A 25,608-nucleotide genomic window follows, 5' to 3' on the forward strand; every position below is an offset into this window, starting at 1 on the left:
AAGAGCGGAGAGAATACATATGCACCCGCAGCAGACACAATTTTCTACACTCTGGGTCCTAGTGGCACCTCCCCACAGTCTGGCACCTGAGGCAGCTGCCTCAGTTCGCCTCATAGTAAGGCCAGCCCTGCCACCCCACTCCCCCTTTGGGGATAAGTGTCTGGCCAGAGGGGAGGGTGCAAGAGCAGGCTGGGGGTAGGTGCCTGGCATGGAGCGGGGGGGAGGAGAACTCAGATGGTGGAGGGAAGCTTGACTTGTGCCCCCACTGGCCGCAGTGGATCGCTTCCAACACTCATGCCCCACCCCCACTCTGCCCAGGCCACACCGGGTCTCCTCCACCATCCGAGCTCAACCCTCCTACATATGTCCTAGCCCACTCCTGTCCCCTCTGCCCTGGCCCGACACCTACCCACACAGAGAGAGGGGGGTTGTTGAGTATAGCTGGGGGGCACCAATCCCTACATAAAAAATCCATTAACAATAAGTTAAACTAAGGAGGCGGAGGTGGCATGAGGATACAGTTGACGTGATGAAGTCACTCTGTCATTCCGCAGGATTTTTTTTTTTTTTTTTTTAAGCGAGAGTATACAAGAGCTAGATGGGTTCTTAATTCTCAAAAAGTAAGAGATGCCTTCAAGACCTGCAGCATTAGGCCATTCAGTGACAGTCTTTGCTCTCCACAATTTAGGTACTTGGATTTGATTTCTCTTTCAGTAAACTTGATATAGATGAGCAAGGGACTGCATGGGGAACACTTCTCTGGTCTACAAGGAACACCATTTTCAGTCTCCTCATCCTACACTCACCTCAACTCACTCCTGCTCCTGGGTCTCACAACAAAAGCAACATGGAGAAACCACCAGAGCACAGTTAGGTCCCAAATAACCATCTTTATTAAATATACCCAAGGGCGGAGTGTCAGGAGATAGGGGCAGCAGCCATGTGCTCATTCCCCGGATGCTAAGGGAGTGAGGGGAAAGTGCTTGCGTTCCATTCATGCCTCTCACACCTGGCTGGTGAGCTCCATATTTGCATATATACACAACCACACTTAAGTTGCGGCCTTCAGCATGAGTATCATTATGGCCCCCAGGGCTTCGAAAGTGGAGACGACCTGGTCTAGCAGGTACAGCTGATTTATGGAAACCAGCGACCTGGAACTCCATGGATGGAGAGCGTGATCGGCACATGCTACAGTTAGGCATAGCCTAGGTTGGAAGCTGCAGTACCACACACACACATCATTCGATAATGCCGGGCGTTTGGAACATCCTGAAACCAGAACCACTCTGAGGTCAGGGCAGGCTGAGCTGGGAGGAAGAAGTGCTGGTCCACCTTATGACTACAGGGCCAAACAGACTTCTCTGGGGAATTCTGCACCCAAAAATTCTGCTGTACAGTCATTTAAAAACCTCTGCAAAATGTCAATAAATGGGGAGGCTCCAGCATGTCAATGAGGAATACAGGCCACAGACGGCATGATGGTGGAAGATCACACTGCACCACTTCTGCCCGAGACACATGGAGTCAGTAATGAGGCTACCTCCAGCTTTGACAACACTGAGGCTGGGCCTGCCCCAAACACCCCCCCAGGGGCCTGACCCTCTGTGCCAGGCACACCAGGTGTGGACAGAGACGGTCACCTCAGCAGGACCCAAGTGCAGAGAGAATTGGGGGAGCAGGGTTCTGGGGGAGGCAATCTGGATATGAGAGGCTGGTTGGGGCAGAAATCAGAGGGCTCATCAAGGTGGCAAGGGGCACAGTAGGTGCAGTTTGTCCACATGCCAGATACCTGCTCTATTTTGCCCCGATTCCACTGTCCCTTTTTCTTCCCCATCCCATAACCCTTCCACACAGCCACACTCAGCCCTTCTTGCCCTGCCACACCACCAGCACTCACTGTGGGATAGAAGACAGATCCAAGCACACAGAAGGTGAACCACACTGACACTAGAACCCAGGAGCTAGAAAGTCAACAGAGCAGAGAAGACTCTTTCAGCCCAGAAGTTCTGTGCTCACAGAAATGGGCCATGACCCTAGTCCCCAAGGCCTATCTGGGGGGGGGGGGGGGGGGGGGGGCGGGAACTATGAGGGCCATTTGGCCTAGGCCTCAGTAGGCAAAGGGGCCTCAAATTTTGACTTTTTTCCACCAAGTCATTTCCATTTATTATACACTGTGCAGTTATAACAGAGACAACAAAATAAGTTATCTATACCTGCAAAAAAGTGATTTTAATCATTGTAGGACCACGGGCTTTCACCAATTTTTCAGTCACATCCAAGTTTTCATCTGCATGACTGGAATAGCTTCTGGGATTAGTGATTCTATGGTATGAAATGCTGTTTACAATCTCTGCATAGTTTAGAGGTTTGGAAAGTCATAATTAATTCTGTTACTGTAAAGTGATTTTTGCTTGGTCTGAGGGTGAGTTTAACCTTTAAAGTAGATGATTATCTCTGTATAGAGATTTTCGTATTCCTGGTTTTTTTTTTTTATGTGTCTTCATATACAAAAACCGTATTAGGTTCAGCTGTAAGCTACCTCTTTCGTCCACATTTAGATTCACCTTTAAAAGGCTTTTTTGTGATAAAGTTTTAATTCTAGTTATTTAATAACAGATCCCCCTCTAGACTGCCGCCTTTTGCTGACAAAGTGCTAAGTCAACAAAACGTAACTGCCATTTTTATGCAAATTAGGCACAGGATATTTAAATCCCTGCCTCATTTGCAATATCGGCCTGCCTAATCTGCATCCCTCTGCTGACAGAAAGATGCAGTCTAGACATACCCCAACAATACAAAACTAGTTTACTGACCTGTGTGGGACATTTGTGCAAACAACAATTCTTGAAGCTATATCACATGCAAAGTACTTTTCAATTATTATTGATGCAACTCAAGTCTGTTCTCAAAGAACAGATGACCTTGGTTGTTTGATATGTTAAAATTGCAGGAAGTTCAAAGGGTTGAATTGAAGAACGATTCACTTTGTTCGACAATTTCATGAAAAAACACTGCTTGTGTATTAAAAATTCTGGAAGGCTTCAAATTAAATTATCATGTCTGCATTGGATAAACTTAAGATAATAGATCCAATATGGCTGGGAAGGACAGAGTACAAGCAGTCCTCCTTGAGCAAAATCCGAACTGTATTTTCTCCAGTTGTAGCAACCACACACTAAATCTTGTCAGCATTGATTGTGCTGAACCACACAAGGAAGCAATCACATACTTTGGAACAATTGTACAACCTCTTCAGTAGCATTCCTTGAAAGGGGGAAATTCTGAAGCCTGTTTGTTTCCCTTCAAGAAATGTCAACAATAAGATGGTCAGAACGAACTGATGGTGTTAAACAAGTTGCATAGCATTTGGGCTCTGAGAGAAAGGCTTTAAATAAATTAAATTAATGGAGATTGCCTATCTCCTAGAACTGGAAGGGACCTTGAAAGGTCATCAAGTCCAGTCCCCTGCCTTCACAGCAGGACCAAGTACCATCCCTGACAAATATTTGCCCCAAATGGCCTCCACAAGGATTGAACTCACAATTCTGGGTTTAGCAGGCCAATGCTCAAACCACTGAGCTTGAATCTCTTACTCTCACAGCAAAGGCTCACAGTAAGCATAAGTAAATTCAGGAGTATACATTCAAATTTGAATGCATTATAATGTCCATGTGGATGACACTGCTAAAAATGATCCATGAAACTAAGTTTGTAATTGAAGCATACAATGTTACATTAGCTGTTGAGAGAGATAACAATGAATAACTTCTTAAAGATATTCAAAAGATTCGTGATCAATGGGATGAAAACCTTTGAGTCCAAGTAACACAGGGTATTGACATGTCATCTGAATTTTCCACCAATCGCGCCTAGTATCTCAATCTGATGCAGAAAGGCACTATCAAGTCAATGTATTGTTGGGTTTTGAGGGTCTTTTTGCTTTTTTTCTGACAATCAAATCTGGTTTTACATGTTGACAAATTTGTACCCTTTTTGGATTCCTTTGGGAGTTCAAAGAAATAAGTGATGAAGATCTATATTCAGTGGCTGAACAGTTTCTTCCTGAAACATATACATTCCACCAACTTAAAACCAGACTGCAAGCCAAAAGAACTGCTTCAAGAAATAGTCGATCTCAGCCTGTTGACTGCATTTCCTAATCTCATAATTGCATTATGTATTTTTGTCAGTCTCCCTGCATCACACATCCGTGTTGAAACAAAGGAACAAAAGTATTTGAATGGACTCACAATGCTTAATCATGTTGCACGTAAATTAGATTTTTCTTCAATTATAAATGAGTTTGCACACAACAAAGCCAGAAAAGCATTCCTAAAAGAAAGTTTTGCTTGCAGTGGAAACTCACAATTAAAGTTACATTTTTAATATACATGCTATTGGTATAATGACTTAATTGTTGTTAAATGTCTCAAGTGTTCATTTTCATGTATTCTTTTGGTTTTAGTATGAACCTGTGGATGAGACATTAGGTACATCGGGGGCCTGGGACTGGACTGGGCCTCTGTAATTCTCTGAGAGGGCCTGGCAGTCCCACACCCACCCAAGTGTGGCTTTCCCTTTGCTTCCCCAACACTTTTTGTAGAGAGGTAAGGAAATCTGCAGGGATATGTTTTCTCTGCATACAGAACAGCACAGAATTCCCCCCGGAGCTCTAGCCAACAGCTTTGTCAGCCACCAGAACCCAGAGAGAATTAAGATAAGTATCAGCCAAAGACATACAACAGCTTAGAAATTAATATACTGTATATTGAAACTACTGGTGATCGAGGCAGGCAATGCAGCTAACAGCCCCACAAAATTCTGTTCACCATGTTAATGTTTTTGGCCTAGTACAAATGAGTTTATTCATTACCCTCAAAGCTAACCTGACGTGAAGAATGGTTTAAAAACTAGGCATGTTAACTCTTGAGAAACGAAAACTGAGGTGGCCCTGAGAACATTTTAAGGGCTCTCATGAAGAGGCTGCAGATCAGTCACAAGGAGTAATGGGCCTACTCTACAGCCAGGGACATTGAGGTTTGGTATTAGAGAAACTGTTCAACTCTAAGGGTAGCTAAGCACTAGAACAGGCTTCCCATGGAAGCTTTGGAATCCCCACCATTGGAAGTTTATGTAAACAAGTTGGACAAACACCTACCAGTGATATTCTAGGTTTACCTGGTCCTGCTGCAGCACAGAAGCTGGATCCCTTTCCAGTCCTACATTGATCGTCATGGGGAGGAGGGAGAAGGGATTGTTCCTGCCATGGTAATTGCTCATGATTGCCTCCATGGAAAGATTAGCATGTTGCAGGCATGACAGGAAGGTAGCATGGTCTCAGGTGACCTGGATTTGGGAATCAGAGAGCAGGGTTCTATTCATAGCTCTACAACTGGCCTGCTGGGTGATCCTGTGCATTTCCTCGCCATCCATCGGTCCAAGTTGCCTATTTAGGCTGCAAAGATTGTCTAAAACACCTGGATAGTATCTAGCAAAACAAGGCCCCAACACAGAATACTACAAGCACTGTGGAACACTGCCGAAGCCACAGCATGAAGTTGAATAAGAAAGTTGGTAAGATGCTCTCTGACAAGACCATGTGGGAACCAGTGTGTTCTAGCCGGTTCCCACAGCAGAAGTCTATGGTTTGAGACAACATTTATATGCTCCTCACTGAAGAGGCCTAGATGAATATGCAGTTCCCCTTCCCCTCAAAGCCCCTGCTATATAAAGGTTCTAGTTCACCCTTTCCCTTCCCAACATGTGATATTTACACCCCATCGTACAATAGCTTACTAGGAATATTAAAAGAGCCCCTCAAAACACACAAAGGCATCTCTCAGCAAGGCCAAGAAAATGAAATTGCAGCATGCAAGCCACAACACTTCAACTCTAGGAGCCAATCAAAGCTGGGCAGTTTGGAAAAATGGCAGAGAGGCAAAGACAGGAATCTTCATTAGTTTTATTTTTTTAAACACCCCATTCTGATCACTCTCAAACTTCCTGGAAAAAAACTGTAAGCAGGGAAGGAGGAGGAAGATGTGACATTTCAACAGGATTGGTTTCCTCTTGGGATCATGGGGCCGAGCACTTGAAAAACTAGGTTTACACTAGGAAGTCAACTGTTCTGTTTCAGAATAGGGAGCAATAATGAAGCAGGGCAACAATCATTCACTTGTAGCACTAATTTGTCACTAGTTAACCCGTGTCACGATTATACTACTGACAGATGACATCTGTGGTTCAGAACCAGGTGACAGTAAAGAGTTTAAAGTACTTAGCATGGAATTCTATTGAGAACTTGCTGTGACTGGTGCCCTCCTTGCAGCCTCACATTCCAAGACAACGTTTAACACAAGGCACCTCCCTGTTGTAACAGTCCAACAAAGGGTATGTCTGCACTTGCACCCTAGTTCGAACTAGGGATGCAAATGCAGGCATATGAAATAGTCAATGAAGCGGGGATTTAAATATCCCACGCTTCATTAGCATGATCTCGCCGGTGCATTACTCTGAATGGCAGCTGATTCGAAAGTGAAAGTGCACACCGGGATGTGTTAGTTCGAACCAAACCCCTTGGTTCGAATTAACATTACTCCTTTTGAGAAGTAACGTTAGTTCGAACCAAGGGATTTGGTTCGAACACAACCCTCTGCACACTTTCACTTTTGAATCAGCTGCCATTCGGAGTAACGCACCAGCGAGATCATGTTAATGAATCGCGGGATATTTAAATCCCCACTTCATTGACCATTTTGAATGCTTGCATTTGCATCCCTAGTTCAAACTAGGGTGCAAGTGTAGACATACCCAAAAGCACCGGCTAACAAAGTGGATCATGCCATGAGGGTATAAGAGGATGAGCTATATGGTTAGAGTTAACTAGAGGTATGATACTGCAAGAGAGACTTGTAGCATTGCCCCAGTCTGGCGTTCTATAAAATGATTTTAGTGCACACTTGGCTTCTCCGAAAGTTTGAAGCAAAATTCTCACCAATTCCTAAATCAGATCCTATATTGTGAAGGGTGCCTGGCAATATTTTAAGACAAACAGAAAAATGTCTGGTTCTTTCAAGTGCTATTATACAAGCATCTAATGGTATGGCTACACTGTGGGGGGTTTTTTGAAGAAGGAAAACAAAATGTGCTCGCATTTGCATCTCTTCTTCCATTCTTTTTCCAGAAGAGGATGTTCCGGTATTTGGCCCGTCTACACAGGGCCAAATGTCGGAAAAAACCCTCTTTCGGAAGCCTCCTTATTCCTCGTAAAACAATGTGTATGCGAGCATAATTTGCATACCTTCAGGAAAAAACCAGTCTAGCCATATCCACAGAGTACTTGGATAATGTACCCTAATTCCAAGTTTGTAATTCTCTTGGCTATTTCAAGACAAAGAAAACTTCTTCTGTCCCATCACACAGCACTTTTATAACACACTAGTGTAATAAGCATGAGTTCAGACATTTTGGTGTAACCCAAAACACCCCTACATTCCCTGTAAGCTGCACTACAGGACGGCCCCACAGCTGCTAATTGAGCCCTGCCCAGAGGTTTAGGGCTGCTGCATAGAGAGCTTCCTGGTTGGGGAGGGATACTCCCTCAGCAACAGAAGCTCCCTGCTCCAGACAACCAGTGTGCTGGTAGGGAAGGGATACAAGGAGGAAGTAAGCACGTGGCTGGGACAAGAGGGGACCGGGGGGGGGGGGGGGGGGGGAGAGGGGAAGAGTCTGGAGTATGCAGTATTGGAGAGGAGAGGAGAGGTTTGACTACAGCGATCTTATTACAGTTGCTGGGTTTGCCTGCAGCTTCCTGTGAGGAAACCCAGCACACTCCTTAACTTCCTGGACTGGAAGAGCGAGCACAAAGTGTGTGGGGGTAGGTGAGGAAATTGGGGGGTGGTGTTGGCATCTGTGCAGTGAGGTGGGGACAACTGGGGTGTCTTAACGTGCTCCCATCTGGACTGCAGGCAGCAAGGGCCAGACTGTCTCAGCACAGCAGCCCTGGTTGGGCTGCAGACATGTTTCTCTCCTGATTTGGGACAGGTGGTGGATTGGATAGTGCCAAAATTTCAGGTGGGTTAAAAGCTTTTAAGCTGCTTTTGAATATTGGAACAAAAGGCCTAGCTCATGATATGTGCATGATTACATTTCAAAAAATTTACATAGGTGTTAATGGCTTAAAGCAGTGGTCCCCAACCTTTCAGCACTGCTGGGCACCCGAGGGCAGGGCCACTCACATGCCGTGCATCTGGGGGCGGGGCCGCCCATGCGCCTAGGGCCAGCACCGCATATGTGCCACTCGCCCGGGGTAGAGGACGCCCATGTGCCTGAGGCCGGCCCCACACATGTGCTGCGCTCTGGTGGCGGGGCTGGCCCAGCCCAGATGATTCGGTGGGTGCATGTAAATGCCCCGGCAGGTGCCGCAGGCACCACATTGGGGACTACTGGCTTAAGGTAAAAAAGGATTCTTTTAAGAGATGTGTGTGTGTTGTAGATATCTACAAACACAGATGTTAATGGGTTTTTAAATCCTGTGTTACTACTTAATACATGGTAAATTGTTACAACTAGAAGAACTTTACCAGGTATCCTGTTACTTTGTTTGACCTTTCAATTGGTGTGAATTCTGGACAAGTGCTCTGGAAGCTTCTCTTTGAGTTAGTGACACACACAAGGTGAAAGTTTCAAACCAGAACTTACCTTTTCACAGATTTGTTTCATTTGAAATGTTTAGCATCGATCCTAAACATTCCCCAGAGAAAGTGTATAAGCCTGAGTGAATGCTTTTCACTCTCCTTTCCAGTGTCAGTAAATATTGTATTAATATTTGCAAGGAGAGCATGACTCTTTCTAGTTGACTCAGGATTTGTTTAGCATCTTAAAGCTGTGCATATTTTTAGACTTTTACTTAATGTCCATGTCTGATTTATTTATATAGCGGTTGGCAGTATACGCCATTTTGTTGTGTCTACAAGCTTGAGTTCTTAGAGAGAATGATATACATGTACTCCAATGGTAGTATTAGTTTTATTTGAATCATACTAAACATCTTAAGCATTGCTCCTTGTTAATTATTCCTTGTTTTAATATATTATCTTCCATACCTATGGACTGTTTAAAATATATATTTTTGTTTGTACTGGGACACACTGCACATCCACATACAACATCCATATTGGTGGTGGCACATAAAAAAATTCAACCTGCCCAAGGATGGAAGAAGTCAGTGGGAACACCGGTACATCCTGCTAGATTTCAGCTCTGCGGAGGTGAAACCTCCCTGCGCTCTCCTGATTCTTCGCAACCCATCCCCAACTAGGGTATGTCTACCTAGGGTTGCCAGGTGTCCGGTTTTGAACTGGACAGTCCAGTATTTGAGCTCTCTGTTCGGGAAACAGATTAAGAAAATATAAATGTAATGTAGATTGTAATGTAATGTCAAGTGTGTCCGGTATTTTTGTTGAAACCATCTGGCAACCCTTTGACTACCTGCAGCATAGCTGTGCCTGGCCGCTGACTCAGGTCCCAGGGGCTTGGGCTGGAAGGCTTTACAACTACAGCATAGACATTCAGACTCAGGTTGGAGCCCATATTCTGCGCCTCCAGGAAGGGGAAGGTCTCAGTATCTAAGCTCCAGCCAAGACTAAATGTCTACACTGAAATTTTTACCCCACAAACCCAAGTCAGCTGGCCAGGCTCTGAAATTCAGTGCTGCAGGTTATTTATTACAGTGTAGACATATCTTGACTCTTAGTGACAAACTATGAATATATGAGATTCTAAAGTTATGTATCAAATTCTGTTATCTGTGACAGCCGCATATCCCAGCAACATCTGACCCAACTCTTAAAACAAAAAGTCACCGAACACATGGCCATGGACAATTTATTCGTTATTGATTAAAAATCAGAGATACATGCAATAAAATACAAAGTCAAAAGAAAAAAGGCAGAATATTTTACATCTGTCATTATAATCTACAACACAACAAAGTTGTGGAGAATCCCTGTTCATTAATGTAGCATTATCCTTAGAGTATCAACTAAATTAAAAAATACCACCTGGTCCTAGTTTCAGACTACAATTTAGCAAAAACCAAATCCATTAATGATATGTTAAAATATTTTTATGAACAGCATTGGCACTTAAAGTAACCTTAAAAACAAAGTTACCTAGCATTGTAGTATCCCAAGCAAAATTTTGAATTTTGAGCTACCAAAAATGTCTAGAGATCTAATCTCAAATACACTCTAGTTATTTTTTTAAATAAAAAAACCCAGAAGCCTCAATGTCAGTGCAAACTCACTGTCTCTGCTAGTTCTGAAGTAGGGATGGCCAGGGATTATTTAATAAATAGATACTGCATTGTTTCACTTGAGCAGTTAGAGTCTGACATTTCTCAGCACCAGTGCGCAAATGAACAGTGAGGTATGCATGGCAAGCGGGCAAAGGAGCAATAATACTGTACCAACACTATTTGGTCTCCATTTTTTGTCCAAGATTTAAAAATTAAAGACGCTATCACTCACTGGCCTTCATGAATGTGCAGATCACAACCAGCTCTTCCCAAAGCCAATAAGCAACTGCAGAGGATAAGCTATGAGTGTGCTTTGCGTCACACACCACAAGAAGGTGCCAAAACTTTTCATACACATTTTAAATCAGTACTCACCCATCCCATTATATTAAAATTGTCATGTGCTTCAGGTTTCTTTGTGTACACTCGTACTCAGCACTTCAACATCCCTTTGCACTCATTTAGCGATGAGATTGTGCATAACTGGCAGTCCCAGTAGGAATTTATTAAACTACAGACTAAAGAAACAAGTGCAGTATAAAACCATGCAAAATTCAGGAAGCTTCCATAGCTGTTCATAGAGAAAAATATATAAATATATATTGTTCATTACAAGACTCAAATAAAAAAGTCCTAATTGAACCCAGTTGTCCCATTTTAACACTCCTTTCTGGATGGTTATGCAACGGATGGAAACAGAACAGATTTCCTTATTTCTGTGTTAAATTACAGGTGTACAATTTAATTGTATAAAACACTTCAAAGCCAATAGCAGATACAAAGGCGAACTGTGAAACAGTAGGAAAAAAATCAACACTTTTATTCACATATTGCATTACAAGTGTCTCAACTAAAATTATAATTTATATTATTTATGTAGAAATTCAAATTAAACACCACATACTAACGAAACCTAAATGTGAGTTACATGGTCAGTGACATCCTGATCAAACTTTGATGCTCAGGTTGAGACGATACTGGAAAACCCAAGCAGTTAGTGCAGGATGGACACAAAGTCCAGAGCTTACTTGCCTGGTACACAGCTACACAGGCAATCCTTTTATTGCTGTAAAACAGAACAGGGATGGTTCCACATGTACCTGTTTGCAAAGCACAGAAGGAAGGACTCAGCAGGGCAGAGGGATTTGTTCTGAACAACAATTTAATGTGTAGGCTTTCCGAGTGCCAAGCAATGTGAATTTCCTCTCCTGGGTAAAAATGATCATCACCTAAACCCCTAAAAGGTCAGTTTCTGGAAAGCCTCCCAGTTCTACTTTAAGATCGGACTACATTTGAGGATGTAGAATCAAAGACCTACTTGAAGCAATAATCTGATCATGGTAAATTAAGATCTGCATTAATGCTAAGTGTGGCACTGGTGCAAAACAAAGGGACAGGGGAAACAGCTACTAGCAGTTTAGTAAAGAAGCAGATGAATAAATGACTGGCACCTAAGATCTCAATTTAAAGAAATCTCTCAAATCCCATGGAAGAAAAATTTTAGCCGTCCTATGGTAAGACTTGATTCACTTTCTGGGGTGCCAGCATTTAACTACATTGTGTTTTAAAGATAAGCCAGACTCCCTCGCACTCCAGCTGACCAATCCGCATCTCCATTGGCTATTGCAGATGCAAGGTTAAAAGCAGGTCCACGAGTCAAAAAAAACAACAAAAAAGGCCATTTAAACATGTGCAAAAACAGCAAGTGAAACAAACCAAACCACATGGAAGCAAACATTTAGGCTAGATGATTGGAGAAGTGGAACCCCTGTTTCGTACTCAGTAGTATTTTTTTTTAAAGTAAGGCAATAATAAAATGACCGTGCCGGCAATGAAGTGTGGGATCTGCATGTGTGAGATGAAGATATAAAAAACATACGAGAGTTGTTTACAAAAGCAGTAAATGGAATCAGTAATTTCAGAAGTTAAATAGGTTTGTGATCCTATTTAAGAAAACGTTAAAGCTCCTTAGGAAGAGGGCTGTAGTTCAATTCTTTGGCAGTAGTGGTTTTTCTTTTGTTTGTGTTGCAGGCCAACAGAAGCAGGAGAAATATGCACATGTAGGTTTTCAGTACGGAAACTTCTCCTGGGATTGCCGTTTAGCTGATGCTGAGCTGTGCAAATCCTATAAGTTTGCCATCATCGGGAATATCTGAGCCTTCAACACCAGATGCCTGGGAACAGAATGTGAAGAAAAATTCAACTATACTTCATTAGCCATTATTTACATTTTGATCTGTGAGAGTTCTAGTTTGGAGAAGGAGCAGGTTCGGGACAACTTTGCATTATATTTACCAGATGGCAGTGTTCTATGTTTACATATTAGCATTTTTCAGCTATGAAAAACTGAGCTCAAAAAGTTTCACCAACAACTTTAAGGCTCAGCCTACTAGCTAGGGTAAAAAAATGCAGGTACTCCCTATCCCAAGACAGGTCTCAATTTATAAGGGTCCCTCTTCAAGCTCCTATCAATAAACAATTCTGGGTTTTGCTACTTCTTTCCAGGGCTCCTCTATTACTCTCACAATACTCCTTGGGCTCAAGGACACCTTCCATCATCTAACTTCTCCATTTGGTCTTCTACTCCCTCCCCTCAAAAATATCCTGTTATCCAGATCCTCCCTCTCCTCCTCCATAAAGGAGCCCCTGGCACCTGTGAGCCCCCTTACCCAACCAAAAACTTCTACTCTTCCCAGGCAAATGGGATTTTCATGTCCAGATCGCAGCAACCTCCACACTATTTTGATTTATTGGGAGGGAGGAAGGAAGAGGGTTTGTTACAAAGTGCTGGGATGTATTTACAAAAATGGCAACCTGCTTAACAAGGGAACAGAAATAAATACCAGCTTGAAAGTGACGGATCTGTTTGCCTGGGGTTCTTCAACAATTTTCTGCAAATTAGCTGCAACTGAAATCACATACATAGGTTATATTAGGACAGTCTACATACAGTGAATTCCAAATCCATCGGACACTTGTTTTTTCCAATACTTTTCAGAGTGTACAAGCTTAAAACACTTTTAAAAATACAGGTACATGTACAAAGTCTTTAGGCATATCACTAGGCAAAATAAAAGTTATATTTAATCTACACCTTTAAACTGTGCAAATATTATAGCTTGATTCTGAAAAGCAACCTCTGTTTATGCAGGTGTAGTCTTAAACACCTGCCTGTGCCAGCAAATCGGATTAGCTGCTGGCTGGCAGCATTTCTGCCTTCTAAAAGAGAGGCTGGCGTGAGACCCCTTTCAAACCTCTGGAATGCAATTCGACTTGCTATAGCTGAAGAGAAGTGCTGGGCAATGAAGGTTGTTGTTACAGTATTAGCAGTTCAAGTAGTTTAGGAAATGCTTGTGGGAGGTGAGGATCTAAGGCTCGTCTATGCAACACTTCATTTACAGTAAGCTGGGGTGTAGCTGTGCACTGTTTGGACCCTCCTACTATATACTACACGTTCTGTAGTGCACTTGGTTCTACTCCTCTTTCAAAATGGGACACTACCCAACAGCCTCCAAAAGCGAAAGGCAAAACGCATCCACTGCACTGCCTGGATTCGGTTTATTTTAGTTTGTATTACAATGATAGTCAATGGAACCTTTTCTTCACAAGTCTCATAAATAGGCCATGTTCTCTGAACTCCAGGGCTCCAACATGCACACTCAAGCAAATATTCCACTGGAGTGAGTGCGTTCTATCACATTTCAGGGCCTAGGGTGAACTTCCCCGGAAGAATTCAGTAAAGATGTGTTCATTCTCCACATGCTTTATAACTAACGGTGGTGATTACTGGAAAGCCTACAAATTCAGAGAGAAATACTACAGCATCACTTGCCATTACCTATTACTAAATCTCTACCATCAACAAGCCCAGCTGAGATGAGTTCTTGAGATACACCATCTGCAGTATCTGTAGGGGACAAAGATACATAGTGTTCAGTCTGGGACAGCCTACACTATCATCACACACAGTCATAGCTACAACAGTGGACTGAGTTTCTCACTAACCAAAATGATTTGGGAAGCAGACATTAGCAAAGGTAATTTTTAACACAAACGCAAAAGCCTGCAGAGATTACGTTGATTATAATTTATGATTCAATAAAAACTGGCTGATCTGGCTGTCCTAAGAAAATGACTAACTGGTCACATTAGAATGTAACTATTATACAGTGTCAATTACAGTTGGGCTTTTTTTCTGCTCTGAGCCTCTACTGGCAGATGGCCATGCAATTTAAGACCATTAAAGACTTCTGTAAATATCCACCTCTGCCTCCAGCCTCAAGCCAAAGAGGTGTACACGATTTTAAATTAGCTACTCTGTACCACCTCAATTATCCAAAGGTCTTGTAGGGACAGCAAGTGCTTTGAGACTGAAGGAGCCAGCCCCACAGCCTGCAAATCCTGCATTCAATTCATAGATGCCAAGGAGAGCAAGAACTCTGGTAGTCATCTAGTCTCACCTTCTCTATAATACATGCCAGAGAACATCCCCAAAATGATTACTTTGGTCTATAGCGCATCTTTCAAAAAAAATTCGATCATAAACATCAAGGTACCATGGAGCTGCCATATTGAGTATGCAGGCAAGAACCATGTGAAATGCAGATCCCAAAACACTTTGTTCCATCTTTAGCCATGCAGCCTGTCACCTGGACCATTACATGTTGTGACTTACAAACTGGAGGCTGTGGACCACACTGGACAGGGCCTGAGGACTGCATCCTAGCCCAGCCGCCCTCCCCCTTGCTGGCTTTCTTAGGGTTAGATTGCCTCAGCACAGCCATTCCATGAAAGCGCGAGCCAGGCACTTGGTTCTGGGCATATCAAACATTTAATGAGTGGAGCAAATACACGCCAGTAGACCACATGCCTCCAGCTGACACTTTGCTGGGATCCCCATACAGTCTCCACTTAAATTTTTGCCAAATATTTTTCAAAAAACAGTTTGGTAATTTCCACAATGCCTCACCTCTCCCTGGGGTAAATTCAAACCGGATATCATTAAGTTCTTTCTTTGAATTCCTGTGGTAAGAATACACAGTTTTAACAAATTAAAATGAAAAAGCAAATGTATGACAAGGTTCATTTCAGATCACTTGGGGATTCCAGTGTTCTAGTTGAAGGGGAGTCATTCAAAAGTCAGTTTTAAAAAGTCCTTTTCAAATACCAGCTGTCCCAATGGGGATGCACAGAGGTGTCCCTGGATTTGCATCTGAAATCAAAGCTCTCAAGGAGGGCCACCTATTTTTTCTATTGGTTTGACAGAGCCTGTGCTTGCTGATACTCAGGATACATAAGGCCCATCTGTCCAGGTACATAAGAGCCGCTCTCAACCCCACCAGTATCTGATCACCTTGCGAACATTAATGGATTTATCCCTGAAGCATCCTTGCAGGGCAGAGATGTACCCTCATTTTGCCATGGTGGAACTGAGGCAAAGGGATTAACTAGCCTAGGAAGTCTGGTGGCAGACCCAAGTTTCAGCACCCAATCTCGTGCCTTAACTACAAGATCATTCTTCTCCCAGCACTCAATGAAGGGACTCTTCAGTCAACACCTGCAAGTGGAAGTTTCTGTAATGGAACAGCTGAATTTGCCAATTAATAACTGTCTTCTCTTTCTGGTCTCTAACTACAAAAGGGCATTGTACACAGTGGCAAGCTGTCCCTCGCAAGTGGAGATTCTTACACATGGAATTTTACAAAGGAGGCCCCCACAAAATTAGCTAAACACGTTGTGCTTAAGAAAGCACAGCAGAAGAGCATTCAGTAGAGCAGTACCAGCTCCTTGGTGCAAACTTCTGGCTGCTACTCAAGGAGACACTCCCAGCAAGGCCAACACAGGATGCCATTCTAGTGAGCAAGCCCACAAGAGATCAGTGACTGTATGTGATTTTTATTGTTTTAAACAACTTATGATCCCCGGAGAGTGGACAACAGGGATAATTTATTCGTACCAAATGAAATTAATAGGCAGCAGGTTTAAAACAAACAAAAGGAAGTTTTTCTTCATGCAGTGCACAGTCAACCTGTGGAACTCCTTGCCAGAGGATACAGTGAAGGCTAGAACTTTAACAGCGTTCAAAAAAGAGCTAGATAGCCATTGATGGACCTAACCTCCATGAATCTATTAGCCAGGATGGGTAGGAATGGTGTCTCTACCCTCTGTTTCTCTGGAAGTGGGTGACAGGGGAGGGATCACGTGAGGATTACTTGTCGTGATCCCTCCCTCTGAGGCATCTGGTATTGGCCAACGTTGGCAGACAGGATACTGGGCTAGATGAACCTCTGGTCTGACCCAGTATGGCTGTTCTTATGCCTACTGCACACAGTTTAGTACGTTTTACTCCAAGACTGATACCTTTCAGGACATACAATTTGCAAAGCTCCAATTGAATAGAAGAGTTTGGGTCTCCTGGCTTTCCACATGCCCTCACCAGCCTAATGGCCAAACATTGCTAGATTTGGGTCCCCATTAGGAGCATCGGGTGGTAACTAAGCTGGAGTACATGTATGTTCCCCATCCCTTCAGTGCAACAAGGGAGAAGTCATAGTGATCTATGAAATTAATGACGCTGCTTGAACACTCTACAGTTATCCTCACAGCATCCCTTTGAGGTAGGTAGGTAAAGTTATTCCCGTCTTACAGATGGAGAAAATGGGTTACATTTATGACAGGAAACAAAGCTTCAGTGACAAATCCAGGATTCCATTTCCAGAGCTCCCTAGCTAAGCAGCCTAGCCCCCAAATAACACTTCACACTGGCTTGCTTTCCGCCAGTCCCGTACCAGCACACTTACCTTAACCTTAGCACGAGACTGATGGGGACTTTTACATCCTCCTGAACTGGTGCAACAGCAGGGGCAGGTGGTGCCTAAAATGGGATTGGATTAGTTTTAGGGCAACGATCTGTCCCATTTTTAATGGGACAGCCTCTTACTTAAGCTCTCTCCAGGTATCCTGTCTTAAAAAAAACAACAACAGGCAAATTGTCCCATATTTCCCCTGCTGGTCTGTTCAGGCTGCAGTCAGGGCAGACACAGCTCAAGCCAAGAGGATGAAGCTCCGAATGCTGGCAAACCCCTTCCCCTCCACTCTTCTGTGGGGTTGAAGCCCCAATCTACAGCACCCCCCCCCCCTCACCTCCACAGGGCTCAACTCCCAGCAATCAACACCCCCATCTAAAGCCCTGATTCGCATTGTCCCCTGAATACCCAGCAAACACACCCCACTGAAGCCTGGATCTATGCTCCCTCCCACCTTCCATGCCACGAGTGGTGGGGCTCAAGATGGGAATAGCAGGGCTTAATCCTGCACATACAGGGCTCCCGGTGGGAGAGAAGCCTCCAGAGCCCATGGGCAGAGTCAGGGCTGGATTAACTTTCTGTAGGCCACAGCCAAACATTTTTGTGGGCTTCCAGGGGGGCAATGGACCATAGCACAGGGAGATCAGTCCCAAGAGCAAGGGGCCAGCTAGGGGCAGCCCTGCTCTGCCCAGGCCAGCATTCACAAAGTGGAAGTTGTCAGACACACAGTGCCTCACCCAGACCTGTGCTGCCAGCATGCCCCTTTTGCTAAAGAGTAGGGTCATTCCCACCCAAGACAGGGACTGCTGCCATCCCGCGCTGCTGCCTCTGTATCAGAGGGAGTTTAAAAATCAGCTTACCTCACTGACTGGCTGCCTGTCACCTCATGCTGCTGCCTCTGATGCAGAGGCAACAGTGCGGAGTAGCACGGGGGCTTCTCGGGGGTGGAGCCAGAGTGCACTGGCTGCCGGCCCCACCCCCGGAGACTACAGAATAGTTGAGTAACTGATAAGAATTCATGAGGTTAATTGACTATTCAATTAACCAATATTTAACATCTCTAATGCTGAGAACACACTGAAAACCCAAAGAAGAATATTAATGTACAATTGAACTATGCTAGGTAGTAATATTTAGAAAGACAATCCTGTCTCTAATTGTCTCCAGAACAAATAGTGGTGTGTAGTTGCCTTTTAGAGACACTGGAAACTGGCTAGAGGCTTCAGAAGAGGTTTTTCAGTACTTTTATCATATACATTCCAGACAAAATTTCTATGAAAAATTAAGATTTGATACAACATAATAAGACTTCTATCCTCTGCTTTAAGATATGCTTCATGACTTTTTGAAGATAGATGCTTTTGGAAAAGTTGTCCTGTAAGTTTTTTAGGAGTCTTAAGCTCCATTAACTTTCAATAGGATTTAGGCAATTTTAGGCACAAATCATAGAACTGTGTGTCATGATTATGAGGGTTAACCAGCAGCCTGGGGATTAAGGGGTTAACTACACCTAGCCAGGTGGAGAGACCAATAAGAATGTAGGTGGGACTTTTCAAACTGGGACAAAGGAATTTGGGTTTTTTTTCTTTTCTCCTTTTGTCTCTCAGTGAGTTCTCTGCAGCTACAGAGAGGGACAAGCATGTCTCTCTCTCTCTCTCCAAGACACCATTCTTCATTTTCTGTAAGTAGGGTAAAGTTTAGGCAGTTTCGTTAGGTTTTATTGTTTTAAGGATTGGGTATGGGATCTGAGATCTGGCACTGTTTAAAAGATGTTTTGGCTTTTCTTTGTAACTAAGTTCTAGGCCCATGGAGTTTCTCCATGAGTATATTTTGTTACCTCCCTATCTAGTCATTATGTTTGCAACAGGAATATTGTTGTAATAATAAAGGTTCTTTCTTTTCTTTTTATTAACCTGGCAGTGGTTAATTGTGTGCCTTGATTTTTATTTTAGGGGTAAGATTTCCCAAATGATCTTTCCCCTGATTTCTTTATCAACATTTGGGTGGTGGCAGCGGAAGTTTTATTCCCAAGATCTAGGTTTTTAAGATCTTGGGGGGAAGTTTTATACCAAAGCCTGGTAGATAAGGCTTTGGGGTACACTTGCTGGCCCCCACTTCTGCATTTATCATGCCAGAGTGGGGAAGGAGCCATGACACTGTGCATCAGAAGAATTTACAGATTAGTATTTACCTTTACTTAGACATACGTATTCTTGAATGAATGGTTGCTTCAAAGATACACAACTAAATAGGCTTTAAAACATTACTAAAGGTGCTCATTTTCACTTCTAAATTATGGCTGATTATATGCCATGGGCGAGTAGATTACAGAGATTGTTGAGCCCTGCTAATGAGTCCCCCATTAGCATATTTTCTGCCAAAAAACTCTCTAAGGCTACATCTTCACTGCGAATGTGTCTCTATCTCCCAGCTGGGGGACATGCACTCCCTTCCCCACAGCTGTGCCCACTACAGTGGCCATGGAAAGGTGTTTCTCTCCTGGCTCCAAGAAGCTGCAGTGAGAGAGGGCTGGGGCTCTCCTCTCTCTTCCCAGGGCAGCCTGTACACTGAACCCCTCAGGCCAGCCCCACCCCAGAGCAATGATTTAAATGAAGAAAAACAAAACTTATTTGAATTAAGGACCTGCACAACACTGGGTAAACTTTCTAGTACCAAACATCACCGGAACGGTTTATTTTGGCAATTCCCCCACTCTCACCCCTTCAGCCCAAGAAATCAGAGTTCACTTCTTTCCTCCTAGCAGGCTCTCCCGGCTGGGCTTTGCACTAAAACCAATACGGAACAGAATTATGTGTTGGGCTACTTTGAAAGGTTTTACGTTTCCTCACATGCCAATTCTCCTGTGCACCAAATGGGAGCCTATCAAAAAACCAGGCTCAAACTCAAAACCACAGAAGTCCAATTTCTCTTTTAGCCTTTTGGTAATATAAAGGCTTTTTTCTATGCATGCATCCTTCATTGCTTTTGGAGCCTGGTGGGCCCCTCTCTTCTACCTCCAGTTTCCTCCTTCTAGCACTGAGGCTCTGAAGCTCTGAAGAGGTCTGGCCAGAACCTGCTTTACTGCCCTGTCAATGTTCTTCCTTAATCCCCTTAAGCAAGAATCCGCTGATCTAACTAAGGCACTCCCCTCTCTACTTCATCCTTCCCCAGACTCAGGAATGCACTTCCTGCTCTCAGAGCCACTTTTAGTTCAGAAACTGAGATCCCAGGAGCTGCAGATCCTGGCAGGGCTGTGCAAAGACATGCACCCTAAAGCCAGTGGTGCCTGCCTACTCTTCTTACTCAACTTAAGTGGTCAATTCGCCATGCTGACAAAACCCACCATAAGCAACTTCCCTGGCTTAAGTTAATTTGAATGCGACTGGTGCTTTAAAGGAGGGTCTCCTATGAAGCGGAGCATGTGTCTTAAGGTTTTCTAGCCTTACCTGCCCTGCTGCGAGAGCTGCTGCAGGCATCTGAACGGACGGAGGGACAGCAATTTGAGAAGGCTGGGCAGGTGTCTGTCCTGCAGGTTGAGGTAGTTCAGCTGTCTGGGCTGGAACATGGAGCAAATGACCTGTGGGTTCAGCTGGTGGGAACAGCTACAACAACAAGATGCTTCAATGAGACAGGGAATGTCTTTGAAAGCAAGGGGTTAGGCAGGAAGCGTACGGTGACCCTGCTTGCAGAAGCACAACTAACGAGTTTACAGCCAACCACATTTCCAACCCCTGAAGCCACTAAGTCAGCTCTGAATGGGTCCCAGCTTTGCTTCATTCTAGAAGATGATTCCTCCTCCTCCGTTAACTCCTAACATGCTCATCCTATTACTATGTACAAAGACACTTGTACTGGTCTGGAACGACTGAATGCTCCACAGGAATGAAAACTGAGCACGTTCCCATAAGATGCAATCACATGCAGTAGTCTCCATATTCTTGAAACACAAGCATGATTGACATGCTTCATTTGTTAAGCCCATAGATCAGCCTCCTGCACTGCTTGTGTTTCGTGTCAGAGGGGAAACAGAACAATCAAGAATTAAATCCTTGTAAATATTTCTCTATTTCCCAACAAATACGATATCAGGTTCTAAGATATCAAAGCAATTTGGCATTCAATTCTGAGGTAATGCAAACAGAGGACAGGCTCTTTCAAAGCATGTAAGAGCAGCAAGATTAGTACTGGAGGCATAGGTTTTGTGTTCTAGACTCCAGCTGGCCAAAAAGATGGCAAAGAACAAACCTAATCAGCTCTGCAGGGGAGAAGGATGGGTGAAATTTGAGTTATTGCAACTATAAAATCTTCTGACCTCCATTCTCAGATAAAGGGAATCTCTCTATAATTAACCAAGTTCTCAGTTGCAAACTGCAATTAGAACAGGACAGGTTACACTTGGTCAGAATGCTACAAAACATTCTAGTTTAATATCTGGCATGTGTCTCAAAGAAAACAAGTTAAGTCCACACACCATCAGCACCCAAACATATGCTAATACCTAAGAGACACTAACACGGATGGGAAACATTTGCAGACTACGAGTTCTGAGACAAGATTTTTAACTGCCATTAAAGTCTACTACCAACAGCGAAGGACTACTGACCGCCTAGCTCAGAGGCTTAGCAGTAGCTGAGAATGAGTCAGACCAGTCCTGTAAAATGGGCAGTTTGAGTAGGTCTACATTGGAATTAAAAAAAAAAAAAAAAAAAGCTGGTCTGTGGCAGCTGATATAGGCTCGCAAGGCTCAGACTAAGGACCTGTTTAACTGAAATGTAGACTTTCAGGCCCCTCTTCCAGGGTTCTAGAGCTCAGGCTCCGATCAGAATATCTACTGAATAGCCCGAGCCCAAGTCAGCCAGCACAGGTCAGCAGCGGGTTCTTAATTACAGAATGGACCTATCCTTTGACTGAGCTGTTTGGAGGAAAGGAACAAGAAGAATTTGACTGACTTTGGGAGAGTGGATTCAGCCTCAAAGCTTAAGAGCAGTAACAATCCTCAGGACTTTGTTTGACAAGGAAATTGTCAGAGAAGATGCCCACAGAGAGGGAGCATAGCAACTGATTTCCCTATAAAGGTTTGTTAAGGTTAGTGCTAAGGGTCTGTGTCTCGGTAGTCAATGATTCACCTTCTAGGGAAGCAACTAGCTTTCAAGCTTCCGAATATTATTTTTAGAGATCAACAGCATGTTCCTTGTCAGTGTCAATGATTGGGAGTTGTCAGATTCGAAGAGCAACAACTTCCATAAGGCACAACTTACCTCAGAATTTTGTAAAGATTCTTTCACTCTGGGAGACTAATAAGGAAAAAAAATAAGGAAAAAAAATACCAGGAATTACTATAAGCAGTTGAACAAAACTGACTAGCAATGGATTGCCCCAACCGTAGCAATATTCACTAACTGAACAAACATGAGTCTGGTTTTACTTTTATCTACATATTAAAATGCACAACAGCAATCAAACCAGATAATTTTTCAGCCACCTTAGCCATACTCTCCCCTGGACATGCATTGTCATGGCTTAGCTTGTAACTTACAGTTTAGATTTATGCACAGTAGCATATAAGAAGAAATGCTGGTGTTCTTTATTGCTAGAGAAATCTAGTATTAATGAGCACAACATATTCATCAGATTTGGATTTCATTAACGAGCCAAGACAATAAAATCTGTTTTTAAGCCACTCCAACTCTTCAAGAGGACAACATACCAGTCTGTAAAGCAATTAGAATATTAAAGGGATCATAAGCATTCAATACATTAGAAAGTTGAAGTCATAAGCAATGTGCATGACGACAGGCATATTTTCCTATCTACAGTTGAAAGAACAAATAAATAGTCTTTTATTTAACATTTGGGAAATATCTTTTCCTATTAGTTATAATTTCTGTTACAGTTTTGCCTAGAAATCTCAAAGGCCTCACTGTGCTAGGAATTTTATAAGCCAGTGGTTCTCAACCAGTGATATGAGTACACTCAGGGGTACTCAAGAGATGTCTGGGGATACATCAACAACTGAAATTTGGAGAAAACTGTATTTTTGTTTTACAGCGCTTTATTATTTTTGTACCTTTTACTCCCACAAATTTCATCACTCGCCTGGTTACAATTAAGTTGTTTAAACAAATATGTTGCAATGGTAGAAAAAAATTGTGTGTGTCTGAAAACTGTAGATACTGGGGGTACTTTCTTTTTTTTTTTTTTAAAGGGGGTACTTTATTAAAAAAAGGTTGAGAAACACTGTTATAAACTACTAAAAGGCAGTCCCTTGACTCTAGGTGTCAGACAACAAGTGGAGGAGACAGGGTAAAAGGGAATCATTATTCAACATTCAGAAAGATTTGGACCACTCTTAAGCGCTATACAAACACAGGAAAGTTCTCGCCACAAAGGATTTATAGTCTAAAATAGTGTCTCAAATTGTGTGCGCACGCGCTGGCAAGCCCCCTTGGACTTACTCCGATTTGAAAAGGTCGGCAGAGCCCAACGCAGATATTAAAATTTATATCCATGGATGAAGACATCTGCAATTATAAGGTAGGTACCCATGGAATTGCAGGGATTTAGCAACGAGAAAGACCAGCAGGGCAATGGCCAGTGATCGAGCCGTGAATACCAGTGGCGAAAGCAGCAGCATATTGGGCAGCTGCTTGTAGGAGATAGAGCCCAGCCCAGTCAGCTCCTGCAGCATGTCTGTACTGCCCCCAGTCCTGCAAACTGGGGTGTGGCCCAGTGTTCCTTCCTTGTGCGGCTGCTCAGAAGAGATTCTAATGCTGCCCAGCTGATTAGCAGACCACACGCAGCTCGGTTTGCATTTATTTTCGTGGTGCACATTCGCACATACCTTACGTACAAAATACAATTTATTCTGCACACAGAGGGAACACTGATGGGAACCAGGCTCACCGGCAGCTGTCCCTGGTCATGCTAGTGTGTGCAAGCAGCTTGCATGCTTCTGGATAGGAGTCTCTCTCATTGTTACCATAGCCCAGCAACTCTGCAGATATCTGCTTTATACCCACGCAGGGCTCTAACTAGGGATGTGAAAATGCATTTCATCAACTGTGTAACCCACTTTTCCCCCACCCCTGCACTACTGCCTCTGTAGCAGAGGCAGCAGTGTGGGGAGCCAGCATAAAAGCCGGCTCACCATGTGTAATATCCACATGAATCAGTTCATTCCAGTACTTAAGATAATGTTAGAACAACAATCTCAGGTTGTTTACACCACTGGAGTTTTAAGTCACAAGACTATCCCTGATTTTTCTATTATCCACTGAACTGGGATCCAGGAAATCCAGATTCAAATTCCCAGGTCTAGTAAACTCGTACGCAACTTGGGACAAATCACAAACGCTGTGCCTTAGTATGTCCTCTGTAAAACTGGGGTAATATGACTTCTCCCATCCTGTCTCATGTCTGGTTAAACCGTAAGCTCGCCAAGGAAGTGGCTGTTGCACTGTGTATGTTTAGCAAATCTCAGAATGGGGTCCCAAAGCCAACTGGAACATTTTGGCACTACTGTGATACACAATACAATTGCTGAAGAATCCAAGGGCTCACCCTGAGCTGTGAAATTGCTGCTCTGCCTTCCTCACTTTCTTCATCTAATTCGTCATCACTCCACTCCCAGCCACCATCTTCAGTCTTATGAAGACGCCCACTAGAACCTGGGACCCTCCGGACCTATTAGGCAGAGACACAAACAAAATGTTGTATGAAGCAGATAATTCAAATGGTCTTTTTCGGAAAAAAGTGTCCAAACATCTAAGTTGTCAGCTGGGATTCTAAGAGGAACTAAAAAGGGATCAGCAAGATTGTATCTAGAAGACATTAGAATAGCACAATGCTAACTAAGAATTAGTCCAAAAACTGTTGAGCATAATGAAATAAAAAAAAAAAACTAGCAGCATTGTGACACCCCTGTTAAACAATGGTAGTCACTATCCATTTGCATCTTGGTACCTTTTTAGCTCTTTCAGTGATTGTTGGTGCTCTCTGCAACATCTTTTCTTGTAGAAATTCTTTATTCTGGAAAAGGAAAATAGTGTCTAATTCACTCTTCTACTGTTGGAAGTCATTTTATGGCTCAGGAAGTGTTTTGGGCCATAAAACCCACTTTCAAATCAATTTTAATAAAACTTAGAAGACTATGCTGTTTGGAAGTCAACATAATTTTTTCTAAGAACATCTGTGAGATGTAACAAGAAGCAACCCACCATTCATTCGTTGGAAATACAGTTTATTCCTTATCATTTGTGACAAATTTCCCATTGCAAAATAATACAAGATTAGCAACTGAAAAGTGGCGCACAAACTTTGATTTTCTTTAAAATTCAGCTGAAACACTGCAAAATATTTAACCCCCGAAAACTAGAAATTGACCAAATTTTTAAAAAATGGGCAGGAAATAAAAAAAACCCAGCAGTTGAAGAGCCTTTTATGAGTTTATTTTATTAGGTAGGTCACATACTATCTTGCTAGAATGCTATTACTAGTGAACTC

At 43.1% G+C, this 25,608-nt stretch overlaps 1 protein-coding gene across 2 annotated transcripts in view; it reads right to left on the reverse strand.

The window, feature by feature from the left end:
- Positions 1-9,872: 9,872 nt before the first annotated feature.
- The window catches only part of OXSR1 (oxidative stress responsive kinase 1), a 136,401-nt gene continuing 120,665 nt past the window's right edge, over positions 9,873-25,608 (reverse strand). For both annotated transcript variants that reach the window (XM_075922856.1, XM_075922857.1), the window contains 9 exons: positions 25,069-25,134; positions 24,667-24,789; positions 22,365-22,400; positions 20,553-20,708; positions 17,101-17,174; positions 15,270-15,322; positions 14,139-14,207; positions 13,144-13,208; positions 9,873-12,474 (listed from right to left, as the gene is read on the reverse strand). In XM_075922856.1, coding sequence (XP_075778971.1) covers positions 12,400-12,474; positions 13,144-13,208; positions 14,139-14,207; positions 15,270-15,322; positions 17,101-17,174; positions 20,553-20,708; positions 22,365-22,400; positions 24,667-24,789; positions 25,069-25,134 — 717 coding nt within the window. In that variant the 3' untranslated portion in view covers positions 9,873-12,399. The remainder of the gene's footprint in view (positions 12,475-13,143; positions 13,209-14,138; positions 14,208-15,269; positions 15,323-17,100; positions 17,175-20,552; positions 20,709-22,364; positions 22,401-24,666; positions 24,790-25,068; positions 25,135-25,608) is intronic.

This window comes from Pelodiscus sinensis, chromosome 2 (genome assembly GCF_049634645.1).
Source record: "Pelodiscus sinensis isolate JC-2024 chromosome 2, ASM4963464v1, whole genome shotgun sequence".
NCBI lineage: Eukaryota > Metazoa > Chordata > Testudines > Trionychidae > Pelodiscus > Pelodiscus sinensis.